The following is a 27,315-nucleotide window of genomic DNA, read 5'->3' on the forward strand; positions in this document are numbered from 1 at the left end:
CTCGATCATGTTGGATACGAACCTCATTGATGCTGACTTCAGCCTCCACATATTGTAAACCTTTCTGTATGATGGAGATCAGAGCTGCTGGAGGCACCAGGGCACCATTTATATTGGATTGACTGATGTGACTTTCTATACCAAATGTGAACGCTGAATGTGAAAAACCTTTGTGAAAACAAAAGAAAAAAGGATAAATTCTAAAGCTTTGGGGAGGGAAAGGGAGATAAACATACATTACCCAGTGAAGAAAAATATATGCACCAAAACCAGGACTAGGAATTAGTGCAAACACATTTAAACTCAACCATGATTAAAACAAACTATGAACCAGCAGATACAATGCTGTGTGCAACTGGCTGCCGTGTTTCGCCCTCAAAATACGCAATCACTACACTTTACAGTATATTCTGAGTCGTCTCAACAACATAAGGCGCTGATTCAGATGCAAGGATTATTATGTCATTACAATTCAACACAGAGCTGTAGGGTGCCACATTCATAAAGATGACAAATCAATTCCCAATTACTTCAAAACTACTTTCTCTCAAAAGTGGCTATTAACCGGGTGCCGTGGATTATCACAGCAGAGACTGCCCATTTGAATCGGACGGAATGTTTAGAATTTTGACCTTTAAAGACGATATATAAATGCATCTGCAAAAAGAAGAGAAGCATGAGGAGAATAGCAACAAGTCTAATTTTTTTTAAAAAATTTGAAATGGTAAATTGGACCAAGAGAATAAATAGAAGAAAAAACAAGAATAAAATAAGTGTTCTGTATCTCAATGCCCATTTTTTAAGAATATGGAATCAATATACGTACCAGACTCCTGTAAATATCTATATACCAGGAAGTTGACCTCATCACTGCTTATACTCATCTTTGGTCCCACTCAAAACCATGAGGTCACTCGAGGGTAAGCCTATTAAACAGACAGACAGACAGACACACAACACAGAATGAGGGAAAGAGAGAAAATTGGAATGAGTCACAATATTTTCAGATCATATGCTAAATGTACAAGTGGTAACGGTTCCCCCCAATAAAGAAAATGTGGTTTAACAACCACAGGTTGACAGTTATATTTCACCTTACTGTTCGCAACAAGAGTTCTTTAATTAGCCACACTAGAAACATCTATAAATTCAGGGCTAAAAGCAAAAGTAATGCAGGCTCTCCCCCCCCCGAAATCTGCTGAACACCATTCTCTTTGCTGCCCAATACAGATATGCTGAAAAACATATTTTAATTTCCTGACTGAGAAGGTAAATCAGTTTTAATTACCCATCACTCTGTGCTTCAAAAGCAATGTGACGTTGTAAACCTATGTTGCGTTCACTTCTGACACAATTTATAATGTTGAATTTTTCACCCAAAGCTCAAAAAAGAAATGCCCATTCTAATTTTTTTAACCTCTTATTTTTGCTCCTTCATAGCTATCCCTTGCCTTCTCATACAGCACACAACAGTCCTTATAAAGCATATAGGTAACCTACCGGTCCATGTGGGAGTAGGCATCAGCAAGCGAGGGAAGGGAAGACAATGAGTGACTGCCCTACTTGGCCAGGTTTCACTGCCTGGCCAGGTCTCATCATACTGAGTTGCAATGTTGATAAACCAAATAAAATGTTTTTAATCATCCCTGAAAATTAGCTGTAGGAAAACAAATGACTGAACAAGCGAGCACTTTTCAAATGTTTTCAGTCTTTCAAAAAAAAGGTATTTCTAAAACGGTTAGAATAGAAAATAAACACTCACAAAGAAACAGGCCTTTTCCTTGAACTAATAAATGTTGGAAATAATATCATAATCTTTTGTCAACTGCAATTAATGGGAGTATAAAAAAACTGAAAAGATTTGCTTTGTAGTGCTATGCTGTCTCATTTTCGTAACCTTTCGAAACTAAACTCAGATATGTTGAATCTGCAGTTGACAAGTATGCAAGACTTTCATCTCCTCACTTCTGGGGCCTTTGATCTTCAAAGGAAATACATTTTCACGCACTCGACAATTTCATCTATGATCTTGGCTGGTTTGCAAAACAATTATTGTTCCAATTTGATTTGTCGCAAATAGATCAGCACCGCAACATGAAACCATTTACTTTATCAAAAAACAAAAAAACTGCTGAACAGAAAATTGTTGTCTTTAGTTTTGGACAAGAAAAGGCAATGTTCTGCTGATTAATATTGCATCCAACAGGTTAGCCACTTAGGAAACTGTCTTTTCAGGCCCTTCGGAAGGAGAGGAGAGAAAGAACACAAATGGGAACTTGTCCCCAGAAGCAGAGAGGACACTCACACAAAAGGGAATTGGGTCAGAAAGTGAAATCACAAGAGTGATTCAGCTGGCCATCACGCTCATAAGCAAAACACAGGCTGGTTGGAACTGACATTTAATCAACACTCTTAAAGAACATTCTTTTTATTCAGGCATCATAGAAATATAAAGCAGTGGGTTAAAGTGCTTACAAATAGATGCCTGCGACCCCCAAATATCACCTACTTAAGATTATTATACACCTCGGGATAGATTCTTCATCATTTTTGAACTTGATTAAAAATAAGCAGTTTCCACTCAACAGTTTTTTTGCCTTTCCTTTACTGTTAATAGATCCTAAATTAAGTAAATTTAAATTCCTTACAATATTTCTCTATTTGCCTGATGTTGAAGTGGAAATAACTGTAAATCAAACTGCACACAAGAGCAGTAAACAAAGCAGTGCGTACCAGGGAAGGCTGTGATACTGTGGGCAACTCAGAGACAACGCTGCTCCTGACAACAAACAGCGACTGGCGTTACCAACAGAGACAGCCTTGTGTGAACGGCTCAGCCTGACCTTAGAGGCCAGCAATGTGTTTTGCGTGCACGGCTCTGTTTGTTGTTATGGTTACTGTGGAATCACCTCTGCAATATAAACAATTCAGTTTCTAAACCGAGCCTGATGCCTAGAGTGGTCCCACAATACGTTCGCGCTTGCAACAGTAAGAACAGCGCCACACAAATGGGAGGCATTGACAGGCTTTTCTTGCCGTGGGTAGATACACCCTGCCCTGCTGTACGGCACTTTACAATCTGACCCAAGTGCAGCACAGAAACAAAAATAGCCATATCTGAAGTTTAGAATGGCACCAGATTGAGATATTTTCTGACTTCTACTGAGATGGAACCTGTCAACACCACCTTCCCCCTCCCCGACACACAACACCAATCAGTCTTAAACCCTCCCCCATCACAGCATAGCTGCCTGGAGCACCATACATGCATAAAAACCCACCACAGATCATGTTAAAATGAACGGATGTAAGTTAGCCGAATGGCTCAAGCCAGGCACCGCATAAGAAACTGTTTGATAGCCAATGATTACAGTTGCATCACTGTGCACAGCCTGGAAGGAAGATGCAATTTATTCTCACCTTTGATGAATCGTCTAATGACACATTCTGAGGCACTTCCCTTGGGCAACTTCTTGTTAAAGACAGATTAACGGCAGACTACACGACAAGGAAGAGCAAGGTCACTTTAGGTCACTGGGCAAGTAACACAGCTGGAAAAAAACACAAAAGAAAGAAACTCGGTTATAAATGGACCAGCTTTGCTCTTAAACAGTTTGATAAGGTAGAACAAAATGACAGAGCTCATACCCAATTTGCATTTGCTCTGAATCATAAAGTACTCTAATAAAACCAATGATCACAAGGCTGTATTTTGAGGACATTCAATTAAATGGAAAAAAGTTATCCTGACCTTGTGTAAATAACTGGTGAGGCCAATGTTGTGATAGTGCACACAGTCTTGTATAACTTATCTTCAAAAGGACATTGAAGCATTGGGAAGGATTTAAGAAAAGAGAAACAATAATGATTCACAGGCTTCGGGTACCAGATTAAGGGGAGAAGCTCACAATAAAAAAAATGATTTTCACTGTAAGTTGATTATCCCCAAAAAATAGATTGAGGATATAAGGGCAGATTCAGGTGAACAAATACTGCATTTGCCACAGCATTCCATGATGCTTGGAGAGAGACGAGGGGAGTGGGGTGGGGAGGGGGAGGAATGCTTTCTGTGAAAGATGACAAGTGATTTCAAAGTGCAAGTGTGGGGATGGAAGAGAATTGTGAAGCTTTTACTTGATTCCCTTTGGGGATTCTGTGCAGAACATCCACAGCAGATAGAAACATAGAAACAGGACTATTCAGGCCCTCAAGCCTGTTCTGCCATTTTTATAAGATCATCACTGATCTGAAATGGATGGGTGGAGGGGACAGGTAAATCCTGATTATGGTAGGTTTTGTGGGGACGTCCTCCCGGTGCGAAAGGCGCTATAGCTGTATAAAGCCAGTTTGTTGTTGTTTTGTGCGGCATGTAAAGGGAGCTGGATTCTTTAGAAATTCTCAAGTACATCATTTATCCGCGCGTTACCTGTAGAAATATCATTTACAGGTGACAATCAAGTACAAATACAATAGCAATTAAAGATTGCTATCCACCAATCAAAGGTACACTTGTTACTACCCCTTTGCACAGTACAGCCACGAGGTGGCACTGTCCATCTTCTAATTTATTTCTCAAAACAAAAGTCACAAGATCAGTTTGGGGGAAAAAATACCATAGTTTAACTGACAATAGGATTTTTTTAAAATCAAACATTTTAGAAAACAATGAAAATGAACACAATTGCCCATTAGATTTTTTTTAAATGACTTTTGGTTTTAACTACGGGTCCCAGAAACAACCAAGTCTCGCAGAGGAGAGGGCAAAAGCACACAGAGCGAATCACAGAGAGAAACTAAACGCAGGATGATCCAGTCATGCACAAAGTCAGAGAAGTTACAAATCTCATCAACATTTACAACCGCGAGGGTTTGAGCTATTATTAAGATCATATATAGAGAACACTTTCTAAACAGCGATGCCGCCAGCTATTGAAGCAGTTGAGAGACAGCAGTCATATATGTTCCCCTGCTCTTTATTCTAAATGCTGCTCTTAAAAGTAATCGTCTTCTAAGTCAATACCACTGATGCAGCGTATGAGCACAAATTGTTTGAGAGGCAATTATACAATCAAAAGGGTCAAGGAACAAAATTTCCTTAGGGCGTGAATTTAAGCTCGGAAGTGGGAAAATCTTAGCTTAAACAAACACTAGTTAAAGCACGCGTTTAAAAGTTCGCATCTGTAGGGAAAATATTTTGCCACAGCAAAATTCATGGTGCAGCTGTTCAAATAGTTGGAAGCATTGGAAGTAAACAAGAGTGACAAATTCAGGTTGGTCATGTCCAGTTGGGAGACACATGTATATAGAAAGCCAAGGAGACAGAAAAAAAGGAAACAATGAAGATCTGAGATGATAAAATAATGAAACTAAAGAGACCCACAGGATGCTTAAAAGTAAACAAACAAGTGTAACACTGACCCAAGATGTGTGTGAAAGTAAGAGAGGGGGGGAAGGAGGGGAGAAAGCGTGAAAGTTCAGGAACAAGACCAAGGCAGAGTGACTGATTTCAAGATCCTCACTCTTGTATTCAAATCCCTGCACTCCTCTGCACCCCCCGACCTCTCTGACCTCCTCTCTCCTCAAAACAGTACCCATTGCATTCGTCCCTCCGGGTCTGACCTCCTCCTCGTCCACCGAGTCCTCCGCTCCACCCTCGGCGGCCGTGCCTTCAGCAACTGCGCCCCGAGGCTCTGGAACTGCCTTCCTCACACCCTTCGCCTCGCCCCCTCCCTTCTTAATTTCTGCTGAAGACCTTTCTATTCGACCGCGCCTTTGGTCACCTTCTCTCGCCCCCCCCCCTCCCCGTTATATAAATCCAGGGCGTTATATAAATCCAAGTTGTTGTTGTTGACTGACAACAGAATGAGAAAGGAAGCCACAATGAGTTTTACAGGCAGGGCCAAACCTTGGGCAAGTTTCCTTACTCCACACAGAGCCTATTAATAATCCCTCCAAAACCCAAAAACAATAATAAATTGGTCATTTTCAATCTACGACTGTTTGTGGGACATTGCTGTGCGCAATTGGCTGCCGCGTTCGCCCACAAATATGCAGTCAATTCACTTTACAGTGTGTACTGTGAAGCGCTTTGGGACGTCCTCCAGACGTGAAAAGCACTATATCAAATGCAAGGATTATTATTATTATTTACTGAAACTTCCTGCCCAGACACATTTAATCCCTTCTCCTAGGATTGAACGTTTACCATACAGTATTTCTGTGTCAAAAATAGGACACTCGATGTCTAATAGGTAAAGTAAATCCATAACTTGTGCTAAGTTTGATCTCCACTATGTACACACACACACACACGTTGTACTTTGCAATTACATGCATAGGTAGCATTGGCAACTACTGTGATTACAATACTACATGATCAATTGCTATTGTAAACATGAGAGTTTAACTCAGAAGTTACACTCTAGTGTTTAATATGGTTCCATCTTCATAAAGGTACACAAATTAATCAACATTACTGGAGGACAATGCACACTGGGAAAATACAAAATAAATCTTGTTTATCTTAGGTATGAACGCTTTCATGATATCAGCAAGTTCAGTCCGCTTCTGTAAGCAAATAGTAGTCAGAATATTTAGGCAATAAGCAGAACCAAACTGATGTGAAAAATCCAACTGGAATCCAATATTTGATTATTTTAGAATCCACGGTTCTTTGCTGCAACCCTGGCCAGGTTACATCAGGAAGGACAAGTTAAGAAGCTTCCTGTAATGGTTCAGAACTGGGTTAAACCTGGTAAGTGAAATGCAATACATTTTCTGTTACAGCTAAAACAAGCGTTGCTTCAGGCAGCCGTCCATTCATGTTAGCAAGTGCCAAGAAAAGCAAGCTGTTAAAACAGCTCTGACAGTGCGATTTAAATTTGCAATTATTCTGTTTTGCACACTGTCCCAGACATTGCACCGTATTTGCGATTGAAAAAATAGAATGGTAGAATTTATAACCATACAACTGTATTTTGTGAATACAAATTTCCTGCCTGTGAACTACACGGTGTTAAATTATTTTGCTAAACTGATCAGAGACTGCATCAGAATACCAGCACAGCTGATCCCTGTGACCTCTGTAGCCACTTAAAATAGAAAAGTCAGTCCTTACCAACTAACTACCATGGGCACTTGTCAAAGAAGGCTATGAGTGGGGAAAAGAAAGCTCAACTTCAATCCAAAGTTTAGAAGCATTTGAGACTAATAATCAACTCTAAGCAGTTTGCCCTATAGAAGCCACGAGATGGCACTGTGGCACCAGATATAGAGATTCAGTCAGACACCAACTTCTGCAGTTTTATTCACAAGTTTGCAAGGTTCATGAATTTGATTACAACACTATGTTTGAGGAATTAATTGGGACAAATACCAGTTTATCTGCCGATTCCCACATTTGTTTGCCAGTTCACATAAATCACATACTAGAAGTTTACCGTATCCATCGTTACATGTTCTGAGAGCCTTTCTTGACAAATTGGGGTTAAGGAATTGTGTACACTTCACATTATTGGTACAAGATAAAAGAAAATTTGGATCTTGAACCCACAATCTTCTGACTCAGAGAAAACACTTAATTACATAAAGATTACTTGCAAATGTTGTGATCCGCCTTTCTTTATAGCAGCCTGGATTCTTTCTACAGTTACTCAATCGTCAATTTATGACTGATTGTTCGTGTATTAGTTAGCAGGAAAATTAGATGCTAGTTGCACCATGCTTGAATATTCAAATAAGAGGGAATTAATTCCACATATCGTGCCACCTACGCTATATCTAAAACAGAATGCACACTCTCTCCCTGGAGGACAGCGCCCTGCATTACGTAATTCCAGAGAGTAGACGCACGTAGGGAAGAGCCAGGCCTGAGCACCCCAGAGTGGGCTGTAGGATAGATATTGCTGGAGATTAACTGGCTAAAGCTGTAAAACTGGCCACTGACAGGACCATCTGGCAGGTTTCCCGCTGCTTGTCCAGCTAGGACCAGCCTACCGCTCGTTTTTGTTTTACAGGTTAATCCAGCAATCTCGAATAGTTTTCAGCAAGTCTGTTCCACGAGTGCTCTTTTCCATACATTACGCACCACTAAAACGGTTCTTAAAGGCTTTAGTGATTTATTTGTCATTGTTTTGAATATTTTGAAATCACTCGACAGGATCTGGAACGTGCAGTTCTATACACATTGCCAATTTATAGCCATCCGCCAAAATTCATGCTCGGCTATAAAGTTTCCTCTCACATGAGGATGAAGAATCAGCAACAGACAAGTATGAAAATCAGAAAAAAACGGCCGCGATAAAAGCAACTGGAGATAAATACTGCGGCAATAGTCTTACATAACAACTCTGCTCATGGAAAAAAAGAAAAAAAGTTTCATTATGTCTGTAATTTTTCCCTCAATGTACAAGTATTTATGCAAGAAAAGTCACAAGGTTGGAGGGTGGGGGTGGGGGGGGAGAAGAGGAAGAACAAGAAGTGTGATCTATAGGAAAAGTTTGAGGTGAACTGCCAAAAGTTTGGGACGACTGCCAAAAGGAACCTGCCTTGTGAAAAAAAAGTTCAGGAAACATGATGACAGCTCAAGTTTTAAAATACATCATCATTGGTCTAGACATTCTGCAATTAAGTACAATGTACAGTACCAATAACTGCAACACAGTTTTTTATTCCTCATTTGGCACATTACTACATCTGAAGATTGATTTTCTGGTGTCCAGTCTACATTACAACTATTCAGCGAAAATTGGATATGACAGTAAAACACTAAAGTCAGCTAATTTTTGTGTTTGCGGTGAGAATGTTTGAGAAGTTCACTCAAACACAGGATTCTGAAGGACAGACGACCTGCTTGGCAACTTCTAGCAATTTATCTTACCCTGACCTGCCCGCTCCCTCTGCTCTGCTCCAATCTCCACTGCCTTGTCTGCCCACCATCAGCAGTCGAGCCTTCAGCCTTTCTGCCCCCACCCCATGGATTCCATCCTGGAGCCCCTTCTCCTTTGCCCTCTCCGAGGCCCGTCTCAAGATGTTCCTCTTTGAACATGCATTAGGTCATCCTCCCATTCGGAGGGTGGCAAGTTATGCGAAGGTCTTCCGTGGTCACAAGGGAGCACAGTGCCTGGAAGACCTACACCAACATCCACTGAGTGCACAGAGCGAGCAGCTGTTAGTGTGACCAATGCCCCCCCACACCCAAACTATCAGTTTACTTGTTAAAGCTCGGTTAATTTCCAGGCAGGGCGAAACCTTGGGCAAGTTTCCTTACTCCACACGCCTAATAATAATCCCTCCAAAAAAAAAAACAATAATTAAATTGGTCATTTTCAATCTACGACTGTTTGTGGGACATTGCTGTGCGCAATTGGCTGCCGCGTTCGCCCACAAATATACAGTCAATTCACTTTACAGTGTGTTCTGTGAAGCGCTTTGGGACGTCCTCCCGACGTGAAAAGTGCTATATCAAATGCAAGGATTATTATTATTATTATTATTATTAAGTATAGGTATATCTGCCTATAAATGCGTTGAAAGCAACAAACAAAAATACTAAATTGTCTGCCTTAAAAATTACAAAATTGTTTGCATAGCAATGAGTTAGCTGTAGAACGTAAGTATCTATGATGGTGTACAAAATGCCTTCAGTTTTTTCCTGCCTAGTTTTCTTGTGTTGGTCATGCTCCACCTTGTCCAAGCGGCTACTATCCAAATGCAAGCACCGACGGTGAAAACTGGAAGGCAAATAACACCCCAGGGGTCATTACAGCCGAGCCCAATCCTGTCCACACATGTGCAGTTGCTGGACTGCAATCAGGAATCGTGCCCCATTTTCCCTTCCATGGGGAAACTGTAGCCCAGAAGCCAAACTCTGGACTGCCCTGAATTGAGATCAATTAACAGTGTAGAACAAGGGTCGTCCTAGTCTCTATTGTCCAGAGCTTCACTAGATAATCCTTGCTGAGTTCACTAGAAGAGCCCATATATCTAACTTTTTTAACGTCAAGACTATAAATCAGCCGATAGCACTTACTGTGATAATGTCGATAGCAATTCAAGCTGCTTCTGGGTTTAGATCAAGATCTGCTTGAGCTTGTTGCAACCTATGATGAAATACTGTACTTTCAATTTATATAATTTTTTTCTCATCATGTTTCAGTTAATTAGCCTGCATGAGTTTGGACAGTGACAGATGTATGCACAGAAAAAGTGTCATCAGCAAAGTAGATTACAGTATATCCTGTGAAGCGCTTTGAGATCTCTCAAAGTATCAACAAAGCACGATATCAAAAGCAAGGATTATTATTAAATACATAGAACATCCAATCCACAACAAGTAGATGTGCTCACTGCAACAAGCTACCTTAGAAAAAAGGGAGCACAGCAATTTCTTCAAAATGTTTCTGGTTTTAATATAAAATGCCATTCGGGAATCCAAAATTCAATTTTAGAATCATATTTGCTCATTCAGAGCAGGAGAAAATCTTTCACCGAAGTCAGATGGGAACACGCTGCACAAAGATTTAAGATTTAATGCACCAAGCCTCCATTACAAAACAAGCTTATTGTCGAGCCCAACACATGGACCACACAAACAGGAGGAATAGGCTGGAAACTGCAAAACAAATAAGGAAAATCTAAAAGCAGCGACAGCTACCACAACAATCAGTTACCAACTATAAAGATCAACCAGCAATGTGGCTTAACTCAAGAAGGAATGATTCTCCAATCATGACTGTGCCTGATCGCCAGTAGTACAAGTCAGGTTATTCGAGTTCATGTGAAATCCAATAGTTTACAGGCTTCTGGGCACTGATCTTCATTACAGGCGAATGCTAAAAATCTGCCTGCAGAATCCATGCGGGCTGAATGTTAACTGAAATCAATCTAGCCCTTTTGACTTAAATGCTTCAAGACTATAATCTTTAATGAACTATATCATTGTGTTGTCAAATTTCCTGCTGAAGAAATTATTTCACATCATATATTTTTTTCCATATGTGTTTCACAAGCTGCAACCTTTTTTGCCCAACCTTTCACCCGCAGTCTTACAGGTCGGTGCATTGACTTTTCACTCAATGGTGGTGTGTGGAAATCACGGCTAGTAACGGCTGGAACACAGAAGGAAAAACAACCCTCGCCTCCAAGTCAGAAGGTTGTGGGTTCAAGCTTCACGTGGGATTACACAGTCTAAGACGATACTCCAAATGCAGTTGCATTGTCAGAAGTGCCATTCTACGGATGAGACGTTAAACCTGAGGTCCCGTCTGCCTGTAAAGGAGGACGTTAAAGATCTCATGGCACTAATCGAAAAGAGAAGCAACTTTCTCCCGGTGTCGTGGCCAACAACCCCCAAAATAAAATTGGTCACTCACTCCATGGCTGTTTGTGGGACACTGCTGTGCACAATTGACTGCCGCATTTCACCCACAAAATACAGTCAATTCACTTTACAGTAGGACCGAGGCCCTCCTGATTGCTCGCGCCAGCGCCTCTGCACCTCGGGCACTGGCAGCATCAGCATCCACGGCTGCACACTCAACCTCACTCCGTCACTGCCTCACCCCTCAGGCTGCCCAAACCCTCACCCACGCATTCGTCACATCATGGCTCGATTATGGAAACTCCCTCCTAATTAGCCTTCCAAAATCTTCTCTTCACAAGCTGCAGATCATCCAAAACGCTGCAGCTTGTATACTCTCGCGCACATGGCTCAGCGACCCCATCACCCCCACCCTCGCCCAACTCCACTGGCTCCCCATCGCCCAGTGGATCGAATTCAAGATCCTCGTCCTCACTTTCAAGGCCATCCATGGCCTTGCCCCCTCCTACCTTTCTGACCTGCTGACTCCATACCATCCTGCCCGCTCACTCCGTTCATCAGGCTCCGGCCTGCTCCATGTCTCCCTGCCTCCACACTCTGGAACTCCATCCCACGGTCTCTTTGCCTCGCTTCCTCCCTCGCCTCCTTCAAGGTCGGTCTCAAGACCCTCCTCTTCAATCTTACCTTTGGTCGCCCTCCCTCCTCTCTGCCTTCCCTCACCCCTCCCCCATGCTCGGGTCCTGAACCCCTGACTGTTCAGCGCCTTGGGACGTCCTCTTGATATGAAAGGCTCTGCAGCTTGTATACTGGAGTGAGTATTTTGTTGTTGTTTTACAGCATATCCTGTGAAGCGCTTTGAGACGTCTCGAAGATGTGATAAGGCACTATATCAAATGCAAGGATTATTTATTATAAGGGTTAATATTTTTTTAAAACAGTAATACAAATCAGGCAAGATCACAGCCATTTCATTTTATCATTTATATCGTAAGATTCTATAATCCCCTTAACCATTGGGCAGCTGGGTGTAGGGTTACTTTGAACATGCTGTGAAACTTTTATTCTCTTTATTCCGAGTCTGAACTCCAAACACAAATTCACAAAGGCACAACAGCACAGTAAGAAGTCTATAGAAAATCATCCCTTCAATTTACTTTTGTTGAATACTTGGATGAAAAATAATAGGAGTACATCCATGGTATTTCTTTAAAGATAGCAATATCTGTCCATCCACCCACGCTGTTCAACCAAAAATCCACACTGGTATTTCTCCTGATACATATTTTTGCATGTACTGTTTAAAAAAAGGTGCCACATCTAAAACGAGCTGCAATAGATTCTGATTGTTTTCAAAGTCAAATACTGTAGGAAGTAAGATTGCTGGTAAAGCCTAGACTCTGCTGATATAGCTGATTGGTCAGTTATCGCTGTATATTTGGCATCCGTTCACACACAAAACAGTCAGGTGCTATATCAAATGCAAGGATTATTATTATTACTTTAAATTACCTGATGACATATTAAGTAAAGGTTCCTTCTACATTTAGCTTTATAAAACAGGTTTTATTCAGAGGGGGGGGAAGAAAGGGAGAGACATAAGTTACTAAGTTCCAAAAATCTATAATCAGATCATTATTTCTAGTATGGTCATGGAAAATCAATGACCTTTAACATATTTTTCTTAGTTTTAGGGTCATAGGATAGGAACACAGCTTTCTGGTCTTGAAACATTCTTCAGTTCCACCAACAAAAATTATTGGACAGCTGGACATTGATCTAATGTTACATCATTCCAACTCAGTTTTTATTTGGAGGAAGTCAAAATTATGAATTTCAAACTTAAATTGTAGAATGCTATCACTTTACTGTCTGGATGCATTGTCTTGAGATGAGGCATCTTAACCACTGAGAAAAGTCATGTTTGTATCTGTGTTATCAGCAACATTGCTGTGGTGAACTGAGAGACAATGAGGGAAACAGGTTCCTCCAATTGCTCAATGCCAATCAAACGGAGCCAATCACTTTTTTAAAAAATATTATTATGACAGAAATCTACAACTTATCTGATGCAAAAATAGTTTACTAAATGCTTTTAGATGGTGCTCATTAAGGCAACAGAAAATAAAATCCTTGGGTGTAACCAACAACTGAAACTTCCTTTTTGATATTTCAAGGCCAACACCCAAACACCTATTTAGATTGCTTCCTTGCACTGACTCCCAGACGTCCATTTCCCACATGAATTGAAACTAAACGTTCCGTCGCACTATAGTCCCCTCTCGCAGACAGTTGACGTAATTCTACTCCAATGATAATCTGACAAATTCTCCTGTTCCAATCACAGGGATACAAAAATCCAACAACCATAATAGATCAGAATCGGTTTACTGTACTCTTTAAATAAAGATCAAAGGAGCTGTCAGCATCTTCAAAGTTGCAACGCGTCAGGATTTGGGCACTTACAACATAAATAAGAGCAGAGTACAACCACGTGTTATTGCCTCAAACCAACATAACCAGCCAGGAGGAGATCTCACGTGTTCAAATGACTTAAAGATTCTGACATTTTTTCCCCATCATATCGAAATGGTTTAAATAATTGGTGCAAAGCTAATGTTCTGTTTAAACACCAGTCTATAAGAATAAAATAGGTTAAGACTCAAGGGCAGATTATTATCATAGTTGTTTTCTGCACTTTGCACTGAATATTAATCTTCAAAAATTAATCATGAGATCTGCAGATTCCTCGTAATTCTAACTGCACTTCCAATACAAATACTGTATTGCATAAATAAATATTTTACTGACATGTCTGCAATATTTCCAAGCCTTCATTACACAAAAAAGAAAAGTAGATGAACAGAATTTATTTTTGATGAAAGTGCTCCATTTATTTAATTTTAAAACTAGAACGTGATATGAAAGACTATGTGTAACAGTATAATTTTAAGCAGTACAAGCACTCTCCTCTTGTTTTAGATATGTTCGACAAAGTTCATACAAGTCGTATGCCTAATTCAGGTTCTCTGAAGACAATAGCAACTGTGCAATGTTTGCAATCCATTCTCACCTCCATTGACTTGATTTATGTAACTAGTCTACATCTATCTGTGGCAATTTGAAGCACGTTTGGCGTAAAATAAATGGAATTTTCCAGAAGAAAACAATCCTAATCTAGATGAATCTAATCTTGGACAAGTCACCATTTCCCATTGGAAAAAACTGGAAATAAATTACATCCTGCTAGAGATACACTGTAGATCCAGCCATTTTTACGAACCAATTGTAGTAATTGCCACCTAACTTTTGTTCTCATGCTCACCTCACTCTATAAACATTTAACCATTCCTAGCTTTTTTACACAAAACTTCAATCTTTTCTAGCATTGTCTTAAATAGTCATGATCAATTTTTATGATTAAATATTATAACCAAAAGCTGAATATTTGTATTTATTTATTTGTATAGAATTACACTTTTTTTGGCAACTTCCTTCATATTTTAACACTAAATACTGAGACTTTTTTATTGCATTGAATTCTTCCCAATTCGTCAATAATAAAATACTTGCATCTGAAAAAATCAATCATGTCAAAACATCTCAAAGCGCTTCACAAGATAAGTGAGCCACTTTCGCATGTCGCGATTGTCTATGCAGCATGTAACCTGTGCTACTAATATCACACAAAAAATACACAAACCATTTTGGATGAATTTGAGCGATTAAAGAGTATCGCTGAGAAGAAACAGCTAAAACAGGCTATTAAATATTAAAGGATCTTAGCATTGAAACAACGCAATTGCTAAAATATTACAGTAATTGCTACATGTAATATCAATCATTCCTATAGGCGTAAAAAGACCATTTCAAATAAAATGTAACTGTCCTCTTCCCAGCCTTCTAATGACAAACAAGCAGTTTCAGACAGGAGCAATCATTAGCCAACCCATTCAAGCTCATGGGAGATTCCTTCTATGCATCCATATCACCGTCGAATGATCCTTAATCCTTTTAATTTCCAGGAACTTGTCCAGTTCCCTTTAAAACCTTTTACAGTTCCTTATTCCACCACCTGGTAGTTTGCTTCACATATTTTGCACCCTTCTACCAAAAAAGTTTCAACAGCTTGTGTTCAAGAGCTATACATTAGTCGGGACTTGGGTTGCCGTGATTGTCTCTCATGGAGCACTGTGTAGTCTTCTTCTACAAGGCCGGTAAGTGTGACAGCAGTAAAGGGTCCCCCTTCGCTCTCCACGTGATCAGGCATCACTCGCCACCTCGCTCACCACGTGGAGAGGTGATTCTCTTTCCTCTTTTGGCCCCTCACTAGATAGACACCATGTACTTTCCGCTTTAGAGTAGGGAAAAGAGGAAGGCACTCGTGCCAACCTGTGCCACTTCATTGAACAACTTCAATTTCAACTGGCTTCCACAGGGAGGGGAAAGCCACTGAGCCAAGCTAAACAACCCATCAGGAACTTGCTCAATGCAAACACCGTTGGTGCACAACACAATACGGTATCCCAGGCTAATCTAAAATCATGGGAGGCTTTTTTTAAAAAAACAATTTTCTCTGTTTACAGGTCAATGCCTCCCAGATCACTCAAAAAAATGCATTAGTGGACAAAACCAATCTGGGGGAAAATTAAGTTGTTTATTCTGATCGAGGAGACCAGTCAAAAAAAACTGCCACAATCCTGATAAAATCAAATGCTAAGGCTATATCCGGCTTATTTTTGGCTGCTATTTTTCATTACCAGAAGCTTAAATCACTTTGCCTATAAATAGAGCAGCTTAATTAGAAGAAAAGAAAAGCAGTAGGGTTTATCAGATGTAAATAAAGTTTTAATGAACCAAGTGGAATCCAACTCCACGTAGTGGCATGATGTTTAGAACACAAAAATATTATGACATCTATTTTTTTAAAACAATTGTACAATAAACATGAAGCCCTGATATTACAGGACTTTGTGTTTATTCTAATTGATATTGCAGGCCCACCTTCCAGAGAAGCTAATTTATGTTGCAAAAATAACACTACCTATGTTAGGTGGTTTGTATTTCTTTGAAGAACATTAATTTTCTACGGGGGATAAACTCTTCATTAGGTTCCATGACTCCACGAACTAAATGCACAAGGTCTTCAAATCATATCCTTGGGAACTTTTATGGTGATTCCAATTTACCTGACTGACTGAAAGCTTTTCATGCCAGGACTCTTTAACTCGGGTTTACAGTGTACTTAAAACAGCACCTGACACTTTCCCTAGTATCAGACAATCATTGTACAATTAATAATCTATCCCTCAAGACGTTAATGTTGCCATCATCTCCTTGAGCAGCTTATCAGCCATGAATTGTTAAGCACATTCTTACAAGAAACAATTCAAAGTACTCTTGAAACTATTACAGCAGGGGCGGGTGGTGGGCATTCAGTGCAACAACCAACTATTGTGCAACAATCATTATTTACAGCAAACCAGTTCTAATCACAATAAAATACACACACAGAGGGACCCTGAGCAGCTAGTTGTTGCTGGCTTTCATTTGAATTATATAGGTTGCAAAGCCATTATACATGTACTTGGAGAAAATGTTTCTAAGACATTCCTGTAATGTTGTATGTTGATCCTCAGGGAGAAAGCTGTGATCGTAAAACAGGTGATGGCACAAGGGCAGGAGAAGCCGTTGATGGAAACAAAGCGCAGAGAATGAGAAGACAAGATTGAAACTGTTATAGAACTAATTATCAATTATTATCATTAAGCTAGTAGCCACTCTATGGACTCACGAGTCACATTATAATAGTTGATAAAGGTTGCACTTCTGACAAATGCAGAGCTATCGGTATAATGAATGCTTTGCTTCGAACCTTGCAGTCGGCTGGTGGTATACCCAATATCCCTCTCCGTGCAGACATGCTGTCAGAACCTAGTTTAGAATCTGGGTTTCATATTTGTACATTAAACTAAAGGAATATTGTTCATATAATTTCTACAAAACCTGTGTGGCTAACAGTACACTTTCTCCCACACATAGATAATAGAATCTATGTAATGTGAACTAACTACTCAACTGCAACTACTTTCCCACATGCCATGGCAGGCAGAACATTTGTACGCTAACGCTCAGCACCAGTGATGATTAGCCATAAACTACAGCTTCTCAAGCCCAACAACCACCCGACTTCACATTGCTCCACTCTTGACCATAAAATGAATTGACTGTATATTTTGTGGGCGAAGCAGCCAATTGCGCAAAGCAGTGTCACATAAGGTTCCACGATTGAGCACAATGAATATTGTCGTGGATTGAGTGACCAAATTATTACTGTTTTTTTTCTTGAGAGATTATTATCAGGCGTGTGGAGTAAGGAAACTTGCCCAAGGTTTCAGGTTTGAACTACCAACTACCAACCCTTCTAGAATTAATGATAAAAATACTGATTTGTATTTCTTGAAAACTTGAAATAGGTTATACCAAGCGAAGTAATCCCAACGTCTGCATTACTGAAGTTACACATCAGTATTGTTGGGGGAGGAATAAGGTTCCCCGTTGTCTCAACAACAACAACAACAAGATTCCATTTATAGAGCGCCTTTCACGTCGGGAGGACGTCCCAAAGCGCTGTACAGTTGGGTCAGGACCCGAGCAGTGGGGGGGAAATGGTTAGGGGAGGGAAGGGAGGGAGCGAGGAGGGGGTAGAGAGTCGAGAGGGGAGCGGAAGGCTCGGTCTCATTAGGTAGTAAGGAAGAACATCAAATGAACATTCTCCACACCAAGGTTATTATGTGATAAATCAAGAGCACAGAATAATATTTTTTAACTCTACTTTGACATGAACAAAGAACAGCTTGTGTTGCATGAAACAAAGACATCCCAACTAACAGGCTTCAATGTTTCCCTACCATTCTATCCAAAATCAACGATAAATCCCAATGTGTCTAAAACAAGCTTGCATCTGTTCTAAGCACCGGGTCAACATAGGGTTGCTTGAACGGGATGTCAGAATTCAGTATCACAGATTTTAAACAGGTAACAATAAATTAGAAGGCAAGCTAGAAGGCAAAAGCCAATAACTGATCTATGTAGACCACATCACAGGTTAAAATGCCAGTCTCGTCTAAACCCAAGCAGCAGAAGCTGTGCTCAATTTTATCTTAAAAAATATTGAAACAAAATAAATTGGAAGAGAATAGCACTTGTTCAAGTATGCTCAAAATAGGAAGAATATATGGTTCCTTGATTGGCTGCTTTGGAAAAACCCTCGTTCAAGTGAGCGAAACAAACCCAGAGCCTGAGGATCGATTCCCAGTCTGTGAGGCATTAATTGATCTCAGCCACGGTGGCAGCAAGGGAGTTCAAATTGCCCTCAGCATTCAAAGAATCATTAGATTTCCTGCTATTGATAACTCTTCAGTGACACCTGCTGAACAGGGTGAACGTGGGCACGAAGTGAGGACGGATCAGGCTGAGATCCGATCTCACTCTCCTCCCCTCCCCCCATCCATGACAGGAATTACCTTAAACATATTCATTGTCTGTGCTCAACAACTGAACAATTATTTGTGCAATCAGTGCACGAGTTACGTGAATAGCATAAACTAGAAGGCAATAACAGAAAAAAACAACTGGGACCTTTACAGGTAAAAGGCAAACCATATAACAACTATTTTAACTGCACCGTATTTTTACACGACCGAAAATGAAGGGTCAGTAAACAATACCTTAAAAACAACTCACTGTGCTTGAATATTTATGAGTTATCGAGACAAAATAGAGCACATTCAAAAAAATTCAGGTAATGAGGCCAGAAGTACAGATTTGTGGCTGAAGGAATTTTGCTATTCATTAAATGTAGGGTTCATACACAAATGGAATATAGTTCTTGTGTTTTTTTTAAAAAAAAGTCAAAATGTGATTTGGGGAATTATAGATTGTTATCTACAAAATATTGATTATAATGGAAACAAATCAGACATAAAGGGAGATCCAGTTATGAAGTGCCTTGAGAATGCAAGTCAGCTTTGAATTTAGGTGCCCTGTGGACTTCACCAGAATGTTTGGATGGAGGGGCAGGGAGGAATGGAAGATTAAAAAGCAGGGAATCGTATTTAGAAATTTATCGGAATATCCAGTCATGTAGATCTATAAGATTTTGCTTTGCAGAGTTAGAAATCTGAAGGCCATAATCAGACGTTGAAAGTGCTCCCTCAATGACTCAGTTCGTAAAACCACGCCCAGTATGAAACTGAATATGGATTTGCATTAGTATCCCAAATATAATTCCCAGACTTGCTGAGTTAGTTCCTCTCAGCCAAAACAGCAATAGAGATGCCCAAGCCCTGTATTAGAGAGAATAGGTTCAGAAGTGTTTACATTTGGCAAGGTTATGTTGCAATGCAAAGGGTAGAGCATTCCATTTCAAAACAGTATAACATAGACCAGTAGTAATAGGATTCTACATCGCTAAAGCTTTCCTACAATAATCAGGCTTACATTTCAGTCAATGCCCACTCATGCCATTTCCTACTGTTCCAGTCAGAAGCCAAGTATAAAAAGAAACAGATGTTGTTTATTCTGACAAAAAAAAGCTGATGAACCAATTTTTCCTACAGGATTTTTTTAAAAACAGGGATGAGGCCTGGAAACCTTATCCAATGCTCGCTCTCAAACAAAAACACAGGGAAAAGCCTTATGATATGTCGTGTTATACAGATCACAACGCTTAACGGTTTAATGAAGATTCTCTGTCATTAGCAGAGGTAGAAATTAACAGTGCAAATAAAAACCGGCAAAAGATGCAAAGGCGTCATAGTAGTAAGTTTCTATTTCTAAAATATTGTTCTTGCTATGAAAAAACGCACAGAATGAAAGCATTATGTGAAGTGCTTTGTGACGTCTCGAAGGCACTATATCAAATGCAAGAATTACTACTGCTAATTCTGCTAATGTTCATCCTTAATCAAATCTCCTCAACAAACCAGCGTCAAAACTAGGATTCAAAATAGCTTACATTACCAGTTGCCAACTTAAGCTTTTTTTAACTTGCTAGATAAAGCATTTATTTTATCAATTTTGGAGGGATTTTCTGCAGCAACTATGAAAATAGACGATTTACTATTTTACAAGCAGCTTCATAGGAACCAACGTTGGTGGCAATCTTATAACCTGTGTTTTTTCCAGCACTCTGCTGCATCTGGGTAATTTTGTGGTTCAAAGGGATTTTTTTAAAAAACAGAAAATAATTTCTCAATTTGGAGAAAACTAAAAATAAGTACAGATTTTTTTTTATCAGCTATAAATCGGAAATGGGCAATATGGTAGCACAGCTCCGTGGTAGCTAAATTATTCTTGGAAACTGATAAAAGTCGCTTCACAGAAAACCACACTGCAAGTTTCTGGTGCACCAAATATTACACTTGTATCTATAGCCAATCAGACAAGTAAAACAAGTTGACTCACCAGCTGCAGCCACTGACAATGTAAAGCTCCAGGTCTAACTCAAGATGTAATGTTCTCAGTATTCCAAAACTTTACAACACCTGTACCAAGGTAAAGAACTTGATAAATATGGATCCTATACTAAGAATCCCCTGCAATTGAAAAATAAGTTGCTAAATGTTTTGATGCAAAATTAAACAATAATAATCCTTGCATTTGATATAGCGCTTTTCACGTCTTTTAGACGTCTCAAAGCGCTCCACAGAATATACTGTACGGTAAATTGACTGCATATATTTTATGGGTGAAACGCAGCAGCCAATTGCGCACAGCAGTGGCCCAGTCGTGGATTGAATGACCAAATAATTATTATATTTTAATAATAAAGCGATCCGCCAATCGACTAACAACCGGGTTCCTACTTACTGCTAGGTAAACCGAGGCGTGTGGGGTAAGGAAACTGGCCCAACATTTCGCCCCGGCGGGAATAGAACTCAGATATCTCGCTTGCGAGGCGAGTGCTCTAACCCCTGAGCTACAGGGCTCCACAAATAAACATGTTCAAGAAACAAAATATTGAAATTAAGTCATTTTAAATCTTTCCTGCAATCATCCCATGAAACTAATTTTCCAGCGACCATGTCCTTGGAATAGCAAAGTGATACTCACAAAACAGTCAAAATTTAGAAGTTAAACATTTCAACTATTGTTACTTGTTTATGAACTGAAGCTTTATCCCATTAATTCATTACCACACAGGCATGAGCTGCATAAAGCTAACCTCTTCACTTGACTTGGGGTATTAGGTGCATGCATTGGTAGTTGTGAAAATCGTTCACATTCAACAAATCTTTCCCACCTCAAGTTATTCCGTAAAAAATTAACATTCGTCTTATGCTTCTCTACCTACACCACAAGAGCAAGGTTTCATCTTATCGCTACTGGTTGGAAACTAATTTGGAACAGCAATTTGTAAATTTAATTGTTATAGAAGCTAAAGGAGCACCATATAATTCTATCCCCGTGTGTTCAGTATTATCACAACAAGTTTAGTAACGTTTAATAATCTACTATATAGCAGTTGCACATAAAACATTCTTGCCACTACTAACCCCTTTTGCAGTGAGATTCACAGATGCGCAAGTGAATTTTGCCATATATGAAACTTCATATATAACTGATTTCGAAACTTAGTAGTTTGCAGTGCACATGCAATGCAGCACATTATCTGGACCCTACAATGACGTTGATCCAGATTATCATGAAGATACTGGATTATAATAATCATTGCGTATGATATTGTTGTTATTGATGACATAGCACCTTTCACGTTGTCAAGATGTCTCTCGCTTAAGTAGCAATGGTTTGAATTCCATTGCAATTACAATGTAAATAAGGCATCACATACTTAATTAGCAAGAACACTAAAGCTGAGCAGGTAACATACAAGAAGAGAATGGTTTTACACTGAAGCACAATTATGGTTGACTGCACAGAATGCATTAAAAACATTAAAGTACTTTTAATACAAAATATTCAAAAATAATTGCACACACCATTCACAGCAATTATTGCTTGCATAAATTAACATATGAAATGCTATTAAGCATTTTAACATGCCAAAAAATGAGGCTAAACAAAGCCTTTCCAGTTGGTAATCACCAGCCGAAACAAAATGACCAAAATAACTTTATAATAGCAAACACCGAGGTCAATCACTTCAATTCAATACTCAATCAGCAAAATCTCAGGCCTTTTATTTAAAAACAGAAATGTAGTTTTGCATTCTCCCTCCTCCTCACAAGAAACAAAATGCTGGTATCTACATTTAAAGCACTCCAATCCATTCCTCACAACTGAACATATGCACAAATTAATTTTAAATTAATCACACCGCTTAAGATCATAAGAATGGAAACGAACAAGATGAAATGTGTAGCAGTGTTCACACCTTTTCCTTTATTCAGTTACCTTTGACCCACATTAAATGATTTGGCTTTCAGGGCAGTTACAAATAATCAGGAATCCAAAGGTTACATAATGTGAACTGTGTCTGACAGTTGCTACGGCGGCAAAACAAAGCAGTGAATACCGCATAATCTTAAACTACCACAATCGTGTTTAAGGCATCACAAGCGTGATTTATCAGTGCAATTGAACGGAATCCAGTTTGGAAAAGAAAAACTTGGGGCACAGAAGAAGGAAGCAATCAACTACCCTCGTACCCCTCAATTATAACCTGAATGCCAATCCCTCATTTCCTCAATTGGGGTACCCACATCTAAAATACAAAACGTTCTCAAATAACGACTAAATAACTGTGATCGCTTGGTTCTCAGCCAACATCACATTTGAGTTATGGCTGCAGGTGGTACAACTATCCCATCTATGTAGGTCTGCATATCAGGATGAAAGCTGCAATATTTTATATGCAGTAGACACTCACCAACAAGGTCAGCAAACAGACTGAAGAATTTTGATCAAATTAGCAGGTTGGCTTGCCGAGTGAGTTTATATTATTGCTAGACACAATTACCGTCAGTAAATCTTCAAAGTGAACAGACACCCACCTCCAACAGCACAACACCCCCTTCGACAGGAATGTTAATATGAAAATAAAGTAGTTCTACTTGTGGTTTCAGCAATTTGTCAATTTCTGGATTTTTGCTCTGATTTTACGAAAACCTTGGTCACGTTGAAGATATAAACTTATCTTTGCCGACTTAAACGCTGAGCATTTCCAATGATTTTCGTGGCAGTCAAAGGCCTCATTCCGTTGGGAATAATTATCCACATTCTAATGTCTATCATCACTTTCAGTCAGGAGAACTCCACGTCAAACAGAACTGATTCTGCTGTCTGTCCAATAGATAACACAACAACTTGCACTTATATAAGCGCCCTCCATGCAGGGTAGTGTCTCAGAGCACTTAAAGATGAGCACAAAATGCAGCATATTCCAAGGCATTTTGGAATAGAGAACCTTTCAGCACAGGAGGCTGCCATTTAGCCCTTAGTATACGTATTCCTTATGTCCATTTAATTTTGTGCAACGTGAAAACATTACCACACGCACCAACTATTGATAAACATGACTAACATATGGAACTGCTCAAGTGTGCAATATATCAGTTTCAAAATCTGTTCATGACATTCATTTGAGTTTCCTCTGAATACTAACTGCCCTCCTTTGTGCACAAAGAGAATGTTTATCAAAACAATGTTCATATTTTTGTTCTATTACAACAATGGGAAAAGTAATCCTGTAATTTCAAAATTGGAAGATATTGGGTAATATTCTTACCTCCTGGAACTGCAAAATCTTTCTTTTCATGCAACTGGCTATCACTTATTTCCAATTCCTACAAGTGGTCCATTTTATATCAATGTTTACATTCTAGGGATACTTAAAATACAATTTCCTCCTGGAGAGCAGTTAATCTGCTACATACTTGGGTTACTACCTTCAAGGAATTAAATAAGCCATAAATATTTTTTTAAATTGACATTGATCCCTATGGGGAGGTTTCAGCAACAAAACTGTCTTCAATCAAGTGTACTGTGCTTTAATCAAACATTTCACTGTGTGTCCACAGTCAATTAGGAATCAAACCATGCAAGTCAAATTAAATCAAAAGGAATTAACAGCATCTTTATCACACCTCCTCCCCTCTTTCCTACCTTCCCAGCATTAATCTTAGTAAATCAAACAAATACTTAATATGCTACCCAAAGTTGTGTGTTTTACTCAAAGGGCACAATTTCAATGAAAAATTTGAAAAGGAAAAACTTAGAACTCTGTGTCACTAGTTAGTAAACTTATTGTCTGAAGTGGCACTATGCCATGCGTACCAGGAGGTTGCACTTTTGAATAGTATTGTCTGTGTAAAATAGCAGATTATAACTGTAGCAAGCATTAAACCCTGTTGCTGTAGAACTGTTTAATCAAACATATCACAAAACCATGACGTACAAAGTGCAATTGTACATTTGTGGTTCCGGAATGCAGAATCCTGGCAGAAAAGTAAGCCACAGGTGTGATCTAATGTGTATTCGGTGCTTCCAGTATACTGTAAACCAGAACAGCCAATATAAAACGTTTTGCCAAACGTTTGACAGCGAGAACAAAACACAAGGAATCCAAAGATAAACTTCATGCATATCTGTATATCTCCGTTCAGATTTAGCTGGCTAGGAAGACAAATGTATGCAAGGAAGAGAAACATAAACTTGGCAGGCTATGATGTTTATCTTTTATACTCCAAAATATCTGTACAGAACCATCTGAAAGGTGACACGTGAAAACCCATTCCATGATACAGGATACAGCAGAAATGGTACAATATACGTTAGAAGCGGAAGAAAAACATTACTACAGACAAACAGACAACATCATTCAGAGTTAAGTTATACAAACTACAGTACACAGTTAAAAAAAAACATATGAGCCCAAATTGAAGTCCTATCTCTAATAATAATAATAATCCTTGCATTTGCAGTAAATAAAATGTCTTGGTTATTATGCAACTACATAGATAACATAACCCACCTCGCCCCCTGCCTTGCCTCCTTCAAGACCAATCTCAAGACCCTCCTCTTCGACCATGCTTCCGATCACCCTGCTTTACCCCTGCCCTTCACCCTCCCCAATCCCGACCCCCAGCTCGGGTCTGAAACACTCTGACTGTCCAGCACCTTGGGACGTCCTCCCGGCGTGAAAGGCTATACACATGTAATTTGGTTGTTGTCTGAATCCTCATATTTCAGAACTTGTATATTTATGCCACATGGTAAAGAAGTAATCTTGTGAAAGATAACCTAAACATTAAAACTGATTGGATTTTTTATATACAAACATACACATTCCTTGGAAGATAATTTGATGCTGTATTAATGCAAATGAAAAATATTCTTCCTTGGATTCTGAATGGAGCATCTCAGAGAAAAAAGCGTGAGGATTATGGTAAAGCAACTTAATCAGTATAGTAAAGCAGAAAAGTGATCGTCTATTGGCATTGCAATGTACAGTAGTGCTGCATGCAATAAGTGTCCAGTGTCTGGTGGTAGTTCTGTGCTGGTACTGAATGCTTAATTGTGAAGTTGAATTAATGTTCTCCTTTCAGAATTCCTTTCTGGATTTATTCTATGAAACTGGAGGCTTCCCACCACAGCTCTATGTTACACGCCCCACAGTCGTGGTTTAATCATTTGTGACTCGATGTACAAAGGTTTGGGCCCACGTCCCAAAGCAATCCTTACCCGACATGACACGATAACTGTTACTGTTTTAGTTAAGAGGACTCAAAAAAGCTCTGAAAAAAAACTATTTTGTTTAAAAAATAAGATTTCATTTCCAACAGCAGTGATGCACATTTCAGGGTGGGGGGGGGGGTGCCAAATAGAAGCTCCTCTATATCACTTCAAACTAAAAATAAAACTTCCATCCATTGTGAAATTAACTCAAGTTTCAAAATAAGCGAGACAAAATATTGGCATCAGTTTTAACAGGTTTCTTTTTATAGGAAACCACAAATAATGCTATTTTCTGAGAGAAATAAACAAATACCACAAATCGGCAGCCCTGACAAATCAGGTTGCATACCCAGGGTACAGAAATATAAACACAATCAGCTTCTTCTTCCCAGCTCCTCTTCTCCGATTCCCTCAAACAATCTCATTAATCCCAGTTTAATCATAGGTTGTTATTCGCTGTCAAGTAAGTTACTGCAGGACAATTAACAGCAGCAATATTTAACTTTGGTTAAGTTATTTTGGAAGACGAATTCTAGCAAATACAGTGCATAAGTTTCTTATGCAGGTAATTAATACTTTAAAACTTTTTTTAGTGAAAAGTCCTCAGATCGTGTTGACTAAAATGACCATTTCTAACAGATGACCAGATGTTTCCACAAGCAAAATGATCAGTAAAGTAGTTAGATAAAAGGTAGATGTATCAATTAATCTAGAAATAATTTGAAACATACAACATTGAATTCTGCTGGAACTCATTACTTTTACTGGTCCAGATTGACGCCAACAAAACCTGCAGGGTCACACAGCGCCACCCTCACCATCACGCAATAGATCAAAGAAACCAGATGAGATAATAAAAGCTCCCCCACCACCCCCATCTGTGGACAGGTCTCCACCCCTCATCATCTGTGGACTGGCAGGATTTTAAACCTTGGCTCAGTGGGTAAAAGCATCATGTGGTGTGGCTATAAGCCATTCAGAGCAGAAAGGTCCCAGGTTCAATTCCCAGTCTGCTCTCAGGAAGCTAATCTCAGCCAGTGCATTAATGGGGAGGGAGGGGGAAGGGAAGGGAAAATCAGTCGAGCGTTCCTAACCAACTCCCTTCACAGCTAAATGATTTGTGCTGTAAAAGTGTGTGTGGAGACGATTGGGCTCAGTTTTAAATTTCGCCTGCCCCAATAGATGGAATAGTAAACATATTCACATCTTGAATCTGAATAGCGCACTGGCCAGTGTCAGCTTGGCTCAGTAGTAGGACTCTCACCTCTGAGTCAGATTATGGGTTCAAGTCCCCTATC

The 27,315-nt window shown here is 39.4% G+C and overlaps 1 protein-coding gene across 2 annotated transcripts in view; it reads right to left on the reverse strand.

Annotated features, from left to right (window-relative positions):
* The window catches only part of tbl1xr1a (tbl1x receptor 1a), a 60,738-nt gene that overhangs the window by 13,609 nt on the left and 19,814 nt on the right, over nucleotides 1-27,315 (reverse strand). Inside the window, exons 1-4 of one of the 2 annotated variants that reach the window (XM_007888954.2) lie at nucleotides 20,786-20,805; nucleotides 3,421-3,551; nucleotides 827-926; nucleotides 23-168 (exon numbers count right to left, since the gene is read on the reverse strand). In XM_007888954.2, the coding sequence (XP_007887145.1) occupies nucleotides 23-168; nucleotides 827-884 (204 nt within the window). In that variant the 5' untranslated portion in view covers nucleotides 885-926; nucleotides 3,421-3,551; nucleotides 20,786-20,805. Of the gene's footprint in view, nucleotides 1-22; nucleotides 169-826; nucleotides 927-3,420; nucleotides 3,552-20,785; nucleotides 20,806-27,315 lie in introns of those variants that run through there. The other variant, XM_042339004.1, reaches the window with a different exon arrangement.

The sequence above is a fragment of the Callorhinchus milii genome, unplaced genomic scaffold (assembly GCF_018977255.1).
Source record: "Callorhinchus milii isolate IMCB2004 unplaced genomic scaffold, IMCB_Cmil_1.0 Scaffold11, whole genome shotgun sequence".
Classification (NCBI taxonomy): Eukaryota; Metazoa; Chordata; class Chondrichthyes; order Chimaeriformes; family Callorhinchidae; genus Callorhinchus; species Callorhinchus milii.